At 37.1% G+C, this 15,949-nt stretch overlaps 1 protein-coding gene across 1 annotated transcript in view; it reads left to right on the top strand.

Annotated features, from left to right (window-relative positions):
• The window catches only part of CFAP20DC (CFAP20 domain containing), a 63,292-nt gene extending 49,876 nt beyond the window's left edge, over window positions 1-13,416 (top strand). The window contains exons 15-16 of the mRNA XM_041425997.1: window positions 7,916-8,007; window positions 13,304-13,416. Of these exons, the coding sequence (XP_041281931.1) occupies window positions 7,916-8,007; window positions 13,304-13,416 (205 nt within the window). The remainder of the gene's footprint in view (window positions 1-7,915; window positions 8,008-13,303) is intronic.
• The last annotated feature ends 2,533 nt before the right edge of the window (window positions 13,417-15,949 follow it).

Here is a 15,949-nt window from a genome sequence, read left to right on the forward strand (position 1 = left end):
ACAAGACCCCTGTTCCCAGGCTGTTACAGTCTCTCCACACTCAGCTGAGCTCTTGCTGTGGCCCTTTGCCCCTGTGGCTTTTCCCAGGGCATCTCCAGTGTTTATGGATGGCAGGTTGCTTCATCCAGCCACAAGTCAGCACCTAAGGTCTTAGCCCACCTTCTGAAAACTCTTGAGAGCCTTGGGAACTGCACAGAACAGTCAGATGCTGTTGGTGGCTGGTTATGGGAAAAGGAATTACTTTGATTGCAACAAGACTTTCTAATCACAAGACTCAGGTGCTTCCTGAACTGGTAGAAGAGTAAAATACAACTTCTTTTAAAAATTTTATTTAATTGTTAAAAGTATGCAAAAAAATAGGCACATCCTACCTAACAGACACTTCATTAAATGTGCAAATCCATTTCATTCACTAATCAATGAGTATCTAAGGTAGTTACTATCATTTACTTGCTTAGGTTAGATTAACACAAAGGAATTTTGACACACCTTTGCAAATTCATTACTTCCAGTTTATACAGCTGATCTTCTGATAAATGAATCACAAGTAGCAAGGAAGAAAGAGCTAGTAATTTACTTATATCAGGTGTTAAAGTACTGGTTTTCTCCACTAGTACCATCAATATTGCTAGTGAATATCAAGACTATGATCTAGCCAGCAAGCTGATACAGTGATAATCTAAAGGTCCAGTCTTTAAGTAAAATTAAATGTTCCTTCCATTTAACAGAAGCTATGATAGCAATTTCATTAATTTAACTACAAAACATAGACCAAATAGCAAAATATATTAATTACTAAGCTGTTAAACCTCCAAATTCAGGTCATTTGTATTTTTAGATGTAGATGATTGTGTATGGTTTTGATAACCTGCACAAAGTTGCCATTTCAACTTTGATAATGAAAGACAAACTGGAAAGCATTAACAGGTGAGACTTTCAGCCAATGTCAGCATGATTATAGTGTGGATACCTGTAGTAGAACCTAACTTTATCTAAATGTATTGTTTAGTAAGCAGAATTCACATCTCCTTTGTTATCCTTGAATCCAATCTAGCACCCCTAAGATAGTTCATTTAGAGATTCAGGACTTTAAGAGCAGATTCAAGTGTTCCCTGCACAATTGCACTTGCACTTTTTATGATCTCATGGACAATTAAATTATTTCACTTTTAAGGAGGCCCCTGCCTCCATTAGAAGTGCAGTGCTTGGCAAACAGGACCTTGCTGAGGTGCTCTGGAGGAAGGAAAAAGGCATTTTCTAAATATGCTTGTGATTTTCTCAATCTTAGTGCTAGGAAAAAAAGAAAGTTCCAGTAAGGCATACAGTAAATGAAGATATTATGTATTAGGGATGGAATGAATCTGTCACTTTGACGGATTGTGAGGCAGAGAACAGATTAACAGATTACTCATAGTCAGAATGCAGCTCACTGTGAAAAATGTGCAGGAAATGATAAGTGTTGCTTTGTGCTGATTTAATGATATCTTGAAACTACTGTAGCACTCCAGGAAAATAACACAATTTAGCTCATGGCTTACCTTTTTTTTTAATCATCAATGTATTGCCAGATTGCCCTTAAATACTTCTGAAAATAGAACTTTCAATTCCTGCAAATTCATAGGAAAATATATATTTATGTTATTTTTCAAATTTTTGGTTAAAATATGCATTCAAAAATCCTTGATTTTTATGTATAAGTATACTCTGTATTCTTTTGGTGGTATATCTTCTGCTTCTGTGAACTCTGTCAGTTTTTCATTTAAAAAAACACTGGTTTCTCCACTTGAAACTGAGTATCACTGAACAAATTTGATGTACAAATTAATACTGAATTTGTATTAGTTTATGGAATTTTTATAGAAAAAAAATTACTAATTTTCAAGAACTTGAATTGTTTAAAGCATTTTAGATACAATAATGTACAACTTAAATAATTATTACAGTCACATGTAGTGGCAGGACCTGAAATTAGTTTTAACATATTTTCAAATAACAATTGCATTTTGTATATACCTCAAACAAATCTCATCATTAATAGCCTACAAAAGTCATTGCTTCACTACTGAAGCTAATTGAAGAATCTATTTCTATGGAGGTAATCCTGTTAAAAAATCAACCCAAACTCACATCATGCATTCAGGACTTCCATGTGACAGAGCAGAAACAAAACAGGTGCATGTAGGTAATTTGCCTTAAGTTAATAAAGTTACACGTGCCTGAAGCTGATGAGACATGGAAAGAATTGAAAATTCACATCTTTTAATCCAGAGGAGCTTAACCAGCAACTCATGCTCCAAAAAAGTGAGATCAGGGAATAGATGAGGGGTCTTACACAGCCAGGTGACTTTTTATTAATTTATCTAAGAACTGAGATAGTCTCTACTAAATTTTCTTAAATAGATATCACTAAAATTTAAAACAGGAGGAAATTAAGTCTCTACCTTAGCAGAACTGGAGCATACTTTGGATGGAAGCTGGCACTCTACATTCAGTGCATCATGGTAAGATATCACTTATGCATTTTCAGCATTTGCAGCAGGATTTGCTCCACATGATATTAAATACTGCTAATACAGCAGAAGTATGCACTGAGATTTAAGTTGATAGCTACACAAGATGTCAGGAATTGGTCCTTTTTTTTGTTAAAATATTTTTACAGTTGATTCATACATTGACATTTTGTGGCCCTCCACAGTTAGTCAAATAATCCACTGTAAAAACAGAGTTCAGCAAATGTGCTCCTCTTACTTCACCCAGGCACAAGTCCATTCTCCTCTCTAGTTCATAAAAATTCACTGAGCAATGCAGCTAAATACAATCTTTTGTGGTTTTAGTGATTGTACCCTTCAGGTGCTGAATAGACTGTCAATCTGATGTGTTCATAATGATACAAAACTAAGGCTGGTTTTTCATTACCTGATTTGATATATTGGAGACCTAGCATTGCACTTTTGCAGTATACTACAAGGCTGAACAAATATTCCTTTTAATTTGGGTATAGATTGTTGGACAAAACCTTACTAAAACTTTGAAGCATTTCATTTTTTTTAACAAAGTGGATTAAATGATCCCATTGATTTAAGTAATATAAATTAAATGTGATCCAATAGAAATGCAATAAAGTATGCTATCTCAAGACAGTGCAATATTAAAAATCTTTATACTAAGTGATTTGACATTTTCTCAGTCTCCCAATCTGCAAAAGGATCTGTGAAAAAATCAAAGTATCAAAGGTGTTCATTAAGATTTCAGTGAAAACTTCTGATTCTAAGGATTTCTGTTGATGGTAATAATTTTTAATACATTGTCATTGATAAGTGCTGCTTAATAAAGCATCATTAATTTTCTCAACAGACTTTGCTGATGGAAGCCTTTTTTCTGCAAAATTTACCATACTGTCATAAAACTGAAAATGATGTTCATAAGTCCAAAAGATTCTTTTGCTTTCCATCACAGTTCAGCTGTCATGTGACATTTCACTATATGACTACTATTATCTGAAAGTATTTTAAAGAATTTTTAAGTAATATTTTTTTAAGAAAAATGTAAAAAATATTATAGACCATTTGCTTTATATTTTGGTATGCAGAATAGCTTTCAGAATAATGACATTTTAGTGCAAGCTCTAAAGGTACATGATACTGTTGAGTGTGTGTGAAACCTATTCTGAGCCTTCCTACAATGCAGCTCACAATGTCAAAAGACAATATTTGGCATTCCACACTGTTATCAGGAAACTCTGGATGGTTTATTGCACATTGATTGTATTGATTGCAGCTGGAGGCATTGATAGCATAAATAGAGTGGGTTTAATTAGTCAGAACATGTGATTAGCTTTTCTGTTTTAATGAGATAAACTAGCTTCTTTAATAAAAAAACATATATTCTGTATTCACTCAGAAGAAAACCACAATAACCAGGAACACAGAGCACAGTCTGTGTTTCTCAGAATATTGCCAGTTGCCTCCGTGCTAGTCCTTGACTTTTGTCAAGGTCTAACACATTTTTCAGGATGCTTTTTTAAAATTCACTGAAACCCTCTGTCCCACACACACACTCATGCTTGCATTGCTTCCTAAAAGCAGCTGCAGGTTTTGCTGTGGAAGTTTGGTGTGACTGCTCAGCTGCAGCATCTGTCAGAATTCCTGCTGTAAACCCTCTCCTCAGAAGTTTATCCATCAACTGCCAGCACTTAATCTTCAGTGTAATTTAACCAAGAAGGTTTCAGCACTCAGGACATTTTTTTTAAATTTCAAGTTTTTAGGAGGTTAATTTAGACTTTGCTACTAACTTACAGAAGTAGTAAACCAGTTTTTAATATATACTGTGCAAAGGATTTTATCCTTGAAGGTAATACTAAGTCAACAATTAAACCCAAATACTGTAATTTTTTTTTACTTGTCTTGGTGGGAGGGGCTTGAATAGCAAAACTTTTTTGTTTTTCCTGGACATTGAGAGAAAGAACATGAACTGAATCAAGACTGTCTTAATAGGAAATAATAAACTTTCCAACACATCTCTGTTGCTTCTGTCACTGATTAAAACTTCTTTGCCTCCTTCTAGAACCATCAAAATCATTAGATCTTATGCTTGCACCTCCTAGAAAAGTAGTTATTTATCCACTGACTCAGATACATCAAAATAAATATTAATATAAAACTGAACACCTTAATATAATATTTACTCAAATAAATGAAGGACACAACCAAAGATAACATCAAAAAATATCCCACCTCTGATTTCTCAGACTTAATATTTCATGCTTCAGATCTTCCAGATATGAGACTTCAAACTAAAATTCATCAATTTCCTGAGTAATAAAAGCTATTCATATAGCACAAATACTTGTTTTAACAACATCTTATTAAATATTAAGAACATATTATTTAATTTAACAACATATTATTACCTTGTTCCCTCATTGTTTCCTATATGATTTGCCTCTTTCTTTTCCCTTGGAGGTAATTGTCTTACTAGCTTTCTTTCCTTCTTGCTAACATCCTACCTGCTTTACAGGTCCTATTTTCTTTAGGAATTCCCTGATACATGTTTTATATGAAAAAACACGAATCTTTAAATCTTCTGATTTATGCCAGACTGGTAGAACTGCATATGTACTCCAAAGCTTTTATATTTCGTAACTGTGTGTTGGTCTGACTAAGATACTTCCTTCAGAAGTGACCACTGTCTTTCTCTCTCCTTGCACTTTTGTTTCAGCAGTTGTCCCAGCAGAAATATTCTCTTTTCTGGCTCCCAGACATCGCTGCCTTTTGCAAAAGCTGTAGAGATTGTGGAAGGAAAGGCAGCTTGGGAAGCAGAGGTGTTATTTAGCACTCACAGTACTTCCTTACCTTCCCCGAATTTGATGCAGTTTCTCTGAGAGCTCACCTTTGCCTTTGCTGCCTTTGTTTCAGTGCAATTGTAGAGGATCAGGTTTGTGCTGCTGCTTTTGCTGTCAGCCCACTCCTGGGAGGAGTCTCCTGATTTTGGGGGCTGATTTTCAGGCAGATCAAACCACACATGCAAAGGACAGCAATGGAAAATGCCTTCTACCATGCTACTGGGTATCAGGCTGCATTTAGCTGTTATTCCTAAAAACTTCTGAAGCTTTGGTGTGGACACAGAGCCTTTGGCTGCATTCAGGGAACAAAGATAAGGTGACAGTGACAGACGTGGCTGTGTGCATGGGTTGTACCAACCCCCAGTGGCCTTAGCTGAACAGCAGGAGAGGGATTGGCTGTGAAGTTGGCCACATATGTGAAAATAATATGATGCCATAAGAAAATTTTAAAGTATGTTTTTTACATTTTGACATGATGGAAAATTCAATATCTCTTCCTTTAAATCTGCCATGCTACTTGCTGGATTTCTACACCAACAGTTCTGTTTCCTGTGGCGGAAAATTAGTTTTTTCCATTTTGACTGCAAACAGATAGGTGGTTGTCCCCAGATTCAACCCAGATTATGCACACATGCCAACAGGAGATGATGTAGAATCAATAACAAGTCCAGAAGTAGCAGAAAAACTAAAAAAAACCCAAAGCAGTCAGCATATTTTAGCAATTGTACCAGATGACTGAGCCTTGCCAGATTTCTCTGACAGAAGCAACTTGTACATAGATCATGAAGGCTTTTCAGAAAATGGAAGTGCATTACCTATTTCTTTGGTGTTGGACATTCAAGTTGAGACAATTACAGTCTGGAATGTAAAGAAATCTGCCAAGCTTTGGAAAAATTTATCCCTTTTAGACAAAGCCATGGATGTTGAAGTTACCTCTCCAGCTCTGGCTAATCTCCCTAGCCTGTAGCACAAGTTCACATACATAATGCTTTTGTGCCAGCTGTTGGAACAGCCAGACATAAGATGAATCAATCCCAAATCAAGTTTAATTTGCTCTTTAGAGCTGCACTGCCCCCATCAGCATGAATCAAACATGGGAATTTATCCCCTTCCATTCCTCTTGCCTTGCAGTGAAATAGGTTGGTCAAAAATGTTGGATCTGGTTCTATCAAAATGAGGTGATTCATTGAGGTCCCTCAAATTCTGTGTTCAAGTGTTGACTTGCAGTGGTTCAGTCTAGTTAATGAAGACATGGAAGCTTTAATGTGTTATAGCTCTGTACTGCTGGAGAGGAGAGATGGGAATTTAAGGAACCATCAGCTATGCACAGTGTGCAGAGATTAATTTCATATGTGAAAAGAATTACAAGACATGCTCACCTGAACAAAGAATGTCTTTGTGACATGGATGTGTCCTTCCAGGGCCATCCTTCTCTGATAGATAGTATAATCTGAGTGACTTTGTCACTGCACTCCAGTTTGCAATAAAAAAAATGTGACAACAATAACCATAAAAACAGCTGTTCTGTTTTCCCTTCTCTGAGCTGCAACAATCAAAGGCAGTGTTTCATAAAGTGGGGTGTGTGAAAGGAACATTGACCTTTGCATGAATGCACGATAGCATGAGAATAATTTCCAGAAGTTATGACACTAGTGTCCAGGAGAGAGACATCATTTGTCCATGAGTAGAAAAAAGTACTCTCTCCTCTGTGGTGAAGATCCCATCAAAATATTTTTTTTACAGAAGTAAAACGATACAGGACACCTGTGATAAGAGTCCTCCATATTGTCATGCCAGTAGGTAGAATCATGTTATGTTCAATAACAAATTTTTCTCTATTACATACAAGATTTTATAATAGGAAATGGATAGAAATAATTATTTATAATGTATATGCCTAAGAATTTTTCCCCCATATCAACAACAACAACATCCAGACTTAATCCAATGTTTTCTCTTCAGAAAACTGTTTGTGGCATCCATTTCTGTCTGAGCTCAGCTCTAACTCACCCCCCATCCAGACAGGGAATGTCACACCACATTCTGTGTCTGTCACCCTACTGCAGGGGCACCAAGCACTGCCAAGTCAGTGGTATCCAAACCAAACACATCTTGTGATTGTCTTTGAGCCTCTTTCTTTAGAGGGAGTAAGGATTTTTAATCAAATTGACTCCCACAGGTTGTTCATTCCAGGCCTTTATTCCTCAGAAAAAGTCTCTGATGGGTCCTGTGGGCTTTCGGAGGATAACTCTGTGTGATACTTGTACACCCTGTGCTGAGAGAGCACCTGCTGAAATCTGAAAAGTAAACCTGACTTTTCTGTCACTAAAATCACAGATTTTAATGTGAACAGAAGAGGTGAAAAGATCTGAATGGAGAAAGCCTTAACATTTAATAATTATATTAACTGTAAAGTTTCTTTTTATAATAATAAAATCCAGCATGATTTTGTTTCAGAACACTTGACAACCTGCAGTTTCTTTTGTTTGTTTGGTTTTTTTTAATCAAAATATTAGAAAAAATGGGAACAAAAACTGTGTTTTTATAGGTGATATTTTGATTTGTATTTTTCAGGGACTTGTTAAATGTGTTCAGTCCCCCTGTCATTCCTGGAAGCCAAAAACTAGAAGAGAGCACTAAATCTTCAGCAAAACAGAGAACTCCAGGTAGGAATTCACAATGAAAAGAACCTGGGTAGAAAGACACTTCTAAATGTTCTTTCTGTAGTGCTGGTACTGCCTTCTCATAGTTTTCTATCCTACTACTTTTTGGTTTCAAGCTCCCTTGTTTATGAGTCTCAGCTCAAGGTAGCAGAATTTTCCATGTGGTATTATTTGCCTTGCTGGAAGAATAACATGCAGTTGCTGTTTCCTGGTGTTCTGGCTCTATACAGATTAACTCATAAAAAATGCATCTTATTTGTTAAAAATAAGGAATTTATGCTAATGGGGATGGCAAACCTACGTAAGAAAGAACACAAGGACTGAACATTCCTATTCAGAGGCATGATTACACTTGCATAAGAGATGCTTCTCTTATGAAGAAAAATTGCAGATTTAGCTTTAAATGAAATCTTAGTGTGATTTCCTGAGGACTGTTGTCACCAGAGTCACAGGCTTTTGCTTATTAATGGTGTTTGCTTAGAGAATGGTAAAGACCTTAACTGAAACTGGAAAGTCAACAGCAGAATAAAGAAAATACCTTGTTTTCCTCAAATGCCCTTTTTCTTATCAGTTATCTTAGGAAACAGGGTAGAAGGATCATCATCTATTTTATGACAGAGTATCACAAAATGGTTTGGGCTGAAGGGGACCTTGGAGTCCCGTTCCAACCCCCCCTGCCAGGACAGGGACACCTTCCCTCAGCCAGGCTGCTCAAGGCCAGCCCCAACCTGGCCTTGGACACATCCAGGAGAGACATTTGCATTTTCCTTCAGGTCTCAGGAATTCACTGGGAGCGCTCATAAATCTGACCCCTCTATTCTGGCTGTCCAGGGGGTAAAGATGTCTCAGTGATTTACTGTCTAAAATAAATTATGCCCCTCACATTGGGGATATTTTCATAGACATAGACTTGTAATTGTTTGTGACAGCAAAATACAATTTTTCTGTCAGGAAGGGACCTTGCTTTGAAGAATCAAGTAATATGTTGTGTAAGGGTCCTAAATAAGCCAAGCAGAATTGAACAGTCATCCTTGAGCTATAGGCACATTGGATAAAAATTCATGAAAGGTCCCAGAGAATGTTTTTCATTAGTATTATGAAATCCAAGGCTTGTTGCAGTAAACCTGTAATTTTTGTAAATGTTTTAATTGTGTTTTAATTTTAATTATCTTTAAAAAGCTTTAAAAATAAGTATATTTGGGAAGTTGTATTTTTCCTGTTATCCACACTAGAATTTACAAACTGTTTTGTGAATTGTTCCTAAACTCATTTTCCTTTAGGCTGAAATATTTTATATCATGTGCCTGTGATTGCACATTTGGGAAAGAGAAATTGTCTATATATCATAGCTTTTTATTTTGGCTTTTTATTTTTGCACCTTCATTCAGTCAAATTCTGACTCATGTATATGTAGGATGTTTGTAATTTTGATAACTTCATACAGAAACTTTTCTATCTCCAGATACTCAAAAAACCCCGCTGTAATGAAGTGGTCATTTCTCCAAGAAATAAGAGAGAACAACAAAGCCTTTCCATGACCTTCCCTCCCCAAACAGGACAATTTGGATTTTTTCTGAACTACTGGACTCCCCTCTCTATGAAAGTGGCAGAGAAGCTGCAGTGCTGTGTGAAAAAGGCCTGTCAGATTAGATCACCCCCACCAAACATCAGAATCTGGGTATTCTCCTAGATACCTTGGTTTAAAAAAATCCTGATGGACCATGGTAACTAGATGGTTTGGAGTATCATTTTTGAAAGAGGTGCTAAATAAATTGTGTCCTGTGGTGTAGCTTGAGGACTTTGGGAAAATCTTTTTTTCCTTATTCTCTTCACTCAAGGTCAGTTATTTGTGTGGCAAAAGAGCTGGTTCATTACTGACAGTTTTATACCAGATCTGAACAACAAACTGAATGCTCAAATCCATGCCAGAAAATTCTGCCCTGCTTAGCTTCACCTCTTTTTGATTTTTTTAATATCACATTGGAAAACTACTTAATTCTCATACTGGGAAGTGTCCCAAGATTATTTACTCTGTAAATAATAAACACTACTCTGTGCAGTTTTCCAGTGTTCTAAGTATCACAGGATAACAAAAGCCTATAATCAGCCCTGAAAATCTGCAATGAGTCATAATGTATTCCAGATAGGAATTTTATCTAAAAGTATCCTTAAAGAAAAATAGTATAGCATTAGTAAATTAATAAAGACTGATCAATTCTTATATTTAAAAAAAAATCTTTAAGTTGAGGCTTAACTTTGGGGGGGAAAGTGATTCCTTTCTAAGAAAGTATTTCACTCTCTAGTTCCTTTCTTAACATTTGCACCATCCATTAGTTAAACGGTGAGATGCAATGAAAAGTAGTCTTCTATTCAACAGGTTTCCCAATACAATAAGAGGACAAATTGGATTCATAAATATGATAAATTTCCATAGATTTTTCCATTATTGGGCACTGATATTTCTGAGGTATACACAGTTTTGTATATCTTGACATAGCAAGAAAATCTCCACATTAAGTGACAGTGGCAAAGCTATAATATTCTGGAACTTACTTTATGGTATCTTCTCTTAAGACCAAGGGATAAGGTTATAAAAACTCTAGGAAGGACACAGACTTCTTTTTTGGGCCACAGCTGCTGACAGTGTTCATATGGTAACCCTGCAGTACATAATTACAGGGTAGATTTCAGCACTGTGGTTCAAGGATCACCTTGGAGAAAATATCAGCAGTGTTCTTTCCACCACACCATCTGCTGAGAGCTTCCATCAGTGTCAGAATATGATCCATATATCTTAAAGTGAGATTTGCTACAAGATGCTTTCTAATATTAAAACCTAGAATTTGATAAAAATATATTTCTGTGAAAAGGGAAACCATTTATTTTAGTTCTCCAGACTGTGGTGACTATGTAAACACTGTTGACATAATCCAAATAACAACACAGCTATTTGTACATTCATTTCTGAGTTCAGAAAAAGCTGCCACATGCCTGCCTGTTCTTTGCTATCTGGGTTTAGACATCTTGATCAAGTCTTTTTCCAGAAAAACAATAGCTCCCCTGATTTCAGTGGGACAGCATTTCTTTTAGTATAACAGGTATTTGCAGGTACCAGCTACCTTCAGTCTTCTTTCAGCTCAACCAAAAAATCACTCATCCCTCTTTAATGTACATCACAGACCTCAGTTTTCATTTAAAGTCAAATTATTTTCTCACCTAAAATACCATTTAATTTTTTAGTGATTTAAGAACAAAAGCTTTGATTTTGCTTTCACCATGAGATGCAAATTAAACTGCAAAGAGTTTTTTTCATGCAGTTCTGAGCAGCTTCAACCCCAAAAGTGTGGGTGGTGGCAAGATGAACAGTGATGGAAATTTTATTTGAAAGTGACCTGTTGACCAGTTAATTTGGCCACAAGCACTTCTTTCCTATTTATGGTCAGGTTGCCCAGAATGTACCACTTGAAATAAGAATTACACCTTCTAACACAACCATTACATACTACTGGAGTCTTTTATAAGGATATCACTAAATTTAAGTAGTACTTCTATTCAGGAAGAACAGCAATGAGGTTTTCATATGTCTGCTCAGAACTGAATACTCCATGCTGCCATTGGAAATTTGTTGCAACACCTAGAAATGCCTTATAATGCATTTGGGGGTCTTGTGAGCAGCTAAAAGAAAGAAGCCTGACTTTAAAAACAAGATAGGTCTAAAAAACTAACTTCTCCTTTTGGTCACATGAAAATACATGCAGGGAATTATTGATGTAAAGGTATAAATCCAGCTAGTCCTGGATGCAATATAATTTTGATTTGGTATGAATTCAAGGCACACAGGGAAAGAGGTATATCTCTGATGGGGCTGAAGAATTTCTTATTCCTAACTCAAAGAGGGAGGATATTGAGTGGCCAGTTCCAAGGTAAAGAGGGAGGGACATTTAAGCTTAGGGGAGAAAAGAGAATAATTTTAATTTTAAATAGGCACTGGAAAGGAAAATAATAAAAGGAAGAATGCAGTGGAAATAACAGCATGGTTTCAGGTGAAACTGTGAGGCTGGGTGAGGGAGTGAGGCATGAACACCATTTGCTTGTGTGCTGTGATCTGAAATGGAGAAGAAGACACTCAGTTCTTCCCTTTCTTTTTGCACTGCATCACTTTTCCCAAGAGGTGTCCAAACAAAATATCCCAGTTGATCCCATGTAGTTTCCCAGGCCTGATGAAGCACCCACAGCAGGGAGGGAAAGAATTTGGCTTTACCTTCTTATCTTTGGTCAGGGTGAAGGACAGATTATTTCTGATGGTATTTGTTAGATGCTGCTGAGGAAACAAAACTGAAATCTCTTCTGAAGGGATGAGGTGCACGCTTCTGTATGCATCAAATGCACCAAGTTATCTCCAGATAATGTTCCCTATTTACTGCTGTGTGATCCTGGCTGAAAACAGACTCTGAGAGTTGGGAAACCATTGCTGTTTGCATAACAGGCCATTACTTGTCATGGAGCTTTGGGGCGTGCAAAGCACTCAGCATTAGCAGGCTGAGGATGGGATGAACATTTATGATGAAATTCAAGATAGAGATTGCATTCAGCTGTGAATTATCTCCTATCAAAAAGCTGTAGATCATCTGACTTAAATTTAGCTTATGTGAAAGACACCCAGGTTCAGAAAAGAAGCTATAATATATAAAGCATCTGTAAGAAAAGCCTGTTGGGCTTTATCAGTGTATTTTAGACTAAAGATTCATTTCTGTTACCTGAAAGTTTTCTTGCATTTTATGTAATTTGAGACAAGTTAGATTTAAAATTTTTATTGTCTGGAAGAATCTTTTTTCCTCTCTGATATTGAAAGATCTTTTGCACAGATTTACCTATGCTGGATATTTAGGTGACATATTGGATACCAGACATCCAAATTCTTTCATTCTTACAGGCCTTAAGTATGCACTGACTGTCTTTGTTCAAGCTAAAGAATTATTAAGAAGGTTATTGAGGAAAATATCACTTAAGAATACTTTTATCCACTATTAGTAATGGTACTTTGGGTGAACTGCTCCGTTGAACTTTGAAAAGTCCAGTTGTTAAGCAAACTCCAGCTGACCTCATTTCATCTCAGTTAAGTGCAAGTCTTCAGAAATACAATAAAAATGTGAATTGCTGTTATCTTGAAGGCAACAATTCAGAAGTCAGAAGATTATACATTTGAAGGAAAAAATCTCACATCTGACAGAAAGATATTTCCATGCTATTGTTTGAGGGAATAAGAGTGATTTATTCTTACTTTCTCCACTTCACACAGGTGAAGATCACCCCAGTGCTGAAGAAGATGAGGAAGTTTTGACTCTTTTGTATGATCCATTTCTGAGCTGTTACTTTGACCCGAATTCTGGGAAATACTATGAATTGGCATAGTCAGAACATCAGAGGATATTATTTTGTATTCATAGTATCTTCTAACTTCTTGCAAAATCTGACTGAGCCATATAATTTAACTTAAAACTTAAATTAAACAATAGTTTTACAACCAAATTAATATATTTGACAAACTGGGTCTTATTTTTATAGCTTTGTATTAAATTGTAATGCAGTGGAAGATCACATAGCATAATAGTTCCTTGTGTCTAAGACAGTTATTTGCTAGTCTAATTTATTTCCAATATTCACAGCTTCCATATGGAAACAAATGAAGCTGAATCAAGAAGGTTGGTGGTGTTTATGTGTAAATCATGGGTTTACTCAAATAAAATTTAAAAAACTTGTTTACTTATTTTGTTCACTTATTTTGTGAGGTGCTGAGGGTACCAGCTACCATCAGCTGCAACAACACAGGGCTGAAAGGGGTGAGGGATTGGCCAACACTCCCGAAGTGGAGTCTTGTTCCAGGTAAGGCAGGCAGGTGTGTACATGGTTTGTGAGGGAAGCTGTGATCAGGGGCAGGTCCAACATGTTTGTGTGAGGTTCTCCACTACACTTTGCAATAAAATAATGCAATTTATTTTATTTTTATCTCTACTGGGTTTCAGTGCAGTTTTCAGTGAGGGCCCCAAGTTCCAACTTGGAGTTTTAAATTGCCTGCATCACTGTGCATTTTGCTTTTATGGTATGTAAAATAACTTTACACAAAGAATACAGATAAAGAGCAGAACATATGTAGCATTTGAAAATGAAATCACTATATAAAATTAATCAAACACCATGCATGTATTTTATTTCTTTTATTTATTAATGTATTTATTACTGTGCATGGATACTGTGTAGTGTTCTTTGATCTAAAATCCAGTTAACCCGACCCTGATGTTTCTGGCTGCTGCTCAGCTCCAAGCTGTGCCCAACATTCCCAGCCCCAGAGCAAGTGCAGTGCTGCTTGCCAAGAGCATCCCCCAGCCAGCAGGACACTTGTCTAAAGGGTAAATAAATCACTGAAACACCAGCTGCCAGGAACAGGAGAAAAGGTGTTGCTTAGGAGTTGTCCATGACACAAGAAGTCCAAGGAGTTTTGCTTTAATGGAGTTGAGTCAGTGGAGCAGCTCTGAGTCCAGCAGTTCAGTACACAACACTTTCCTGGGGACAGCTGAAGGGAATGTGAAAGTCACATGGCAAAGTGATCTACAGGCATTTCTGGTGATTCTTGTTCTAAGTTTCTACTTGAATATATCCAGTGCTATCCCACTGTAATTATTTCCAAGCTGACTACTCAGTGAATTTTTAAGAATAATGTATTTGAATGTCATAAAGCGAGCTTAGTAAGCTCAGTGCAAGTGATTTAAAATTATATGCCTGTAAATTATATGTAATTGTAGATCCCAGTTAATGAATATCCTAGAATCAATTGAAAATGCAGTTGTTAATAGTGGCTTGGCATAAGATCAGATTGTGTATTTGGCTCTGTGGCAGGTACAAACATATCATCACAAATTGATTCAAGGAAGAGTAGCACTGAAATCCACAGGAAGACAGATATTGCACTGAGATAATTTACTTACCCTGCCTTAGCCAGAAAGATTTGTACCTGTTCTTGCTAATGCCATAATCAGTTTAAAAGTTCAATGAAATCATAATTTTTATTTTCAAAAACCAGGTGCTGGCTTGTATATACCTGTGCATATCTGGCCATTTCAGCATCATTTAGTGATCAGGACCACACTCCCTCTGTGTGTGGCAAGGGTATTTCAAATATGTTATTAATTTTCTTTCATAGCCACATGTTTCACAGGAGAGGTTGGGTGTTCCAGGGCACCACTGTGAGTCCAGACTGGGTCCTGATGCATCTGAGGCATCTCTCCCTTGGGAGAACAGACCCCAGCTAAATACTGGCTGCAAACTGGTGTCAGGGGAATTGCGTCCCAGTGCCTGTCTGGGTGGATGTGCTTGTCCTGGCCTCACAGCAGGCACTCACTGACCTATCACACACAGAAGGGCACCAGTAGGCATCCAAAGCTTGGACAAAAGGGACTCCTTGGAGACTCCACACTCTTATCCCCATCTCTAATGAGCTAAGGAGTCAGGTGAGCAGTGATAGTAGGTTCAGGGTGAGTCTGTTGTTCCCAGTTCACAGTCAAGCACAAATAGGATCTGTTTTCTTGTCATTAACACAGTAGTATTTTATAGGTAAGCAGCTCTAACCTGCTTTTCAAAATCAGCACTTTGGGATCCTTGCCCTTTGTGTTCTAGTTAGCAGCTTTATGTCTGCAGCATCCGTGGGGATTGACTGCACGGTGCTGTGAGCAGCACCTCTGGCTCGAGCAGCACGAGAGGCTCACAAGGGCTCTGAGTTTTGCTCACAATGTTTTTCTTAATCATCATCCTGTGAACCTCAAACTAAAGCACTGCTGACACACAGCAGGTGCTTTGTTGAGCCAATTTGTCAAAGCCAGCAGTTATGGCAAGTGATGAGGAACACAGAGATTTGCTCTTAGCAGTCATGTGCAGTGTTTGAGGCCATGAG

This window comes from Onychostruthus taczanowskii, unplaced genomic scaffold (assembly GCF_017590055.1).
Source record: "Onychostruthus taczanowskii isolate IOZ18803 unplaced genomic scaffold, ASM1759005v1 scaffold9, whole genome shotgun sequence".
Lineage (NCBI taxonomy): Eukaryota > Metazoa > Chordata > Aves > Passeriformes > Passeridae > Onychostruthus > Onychostruthus taczanowskii.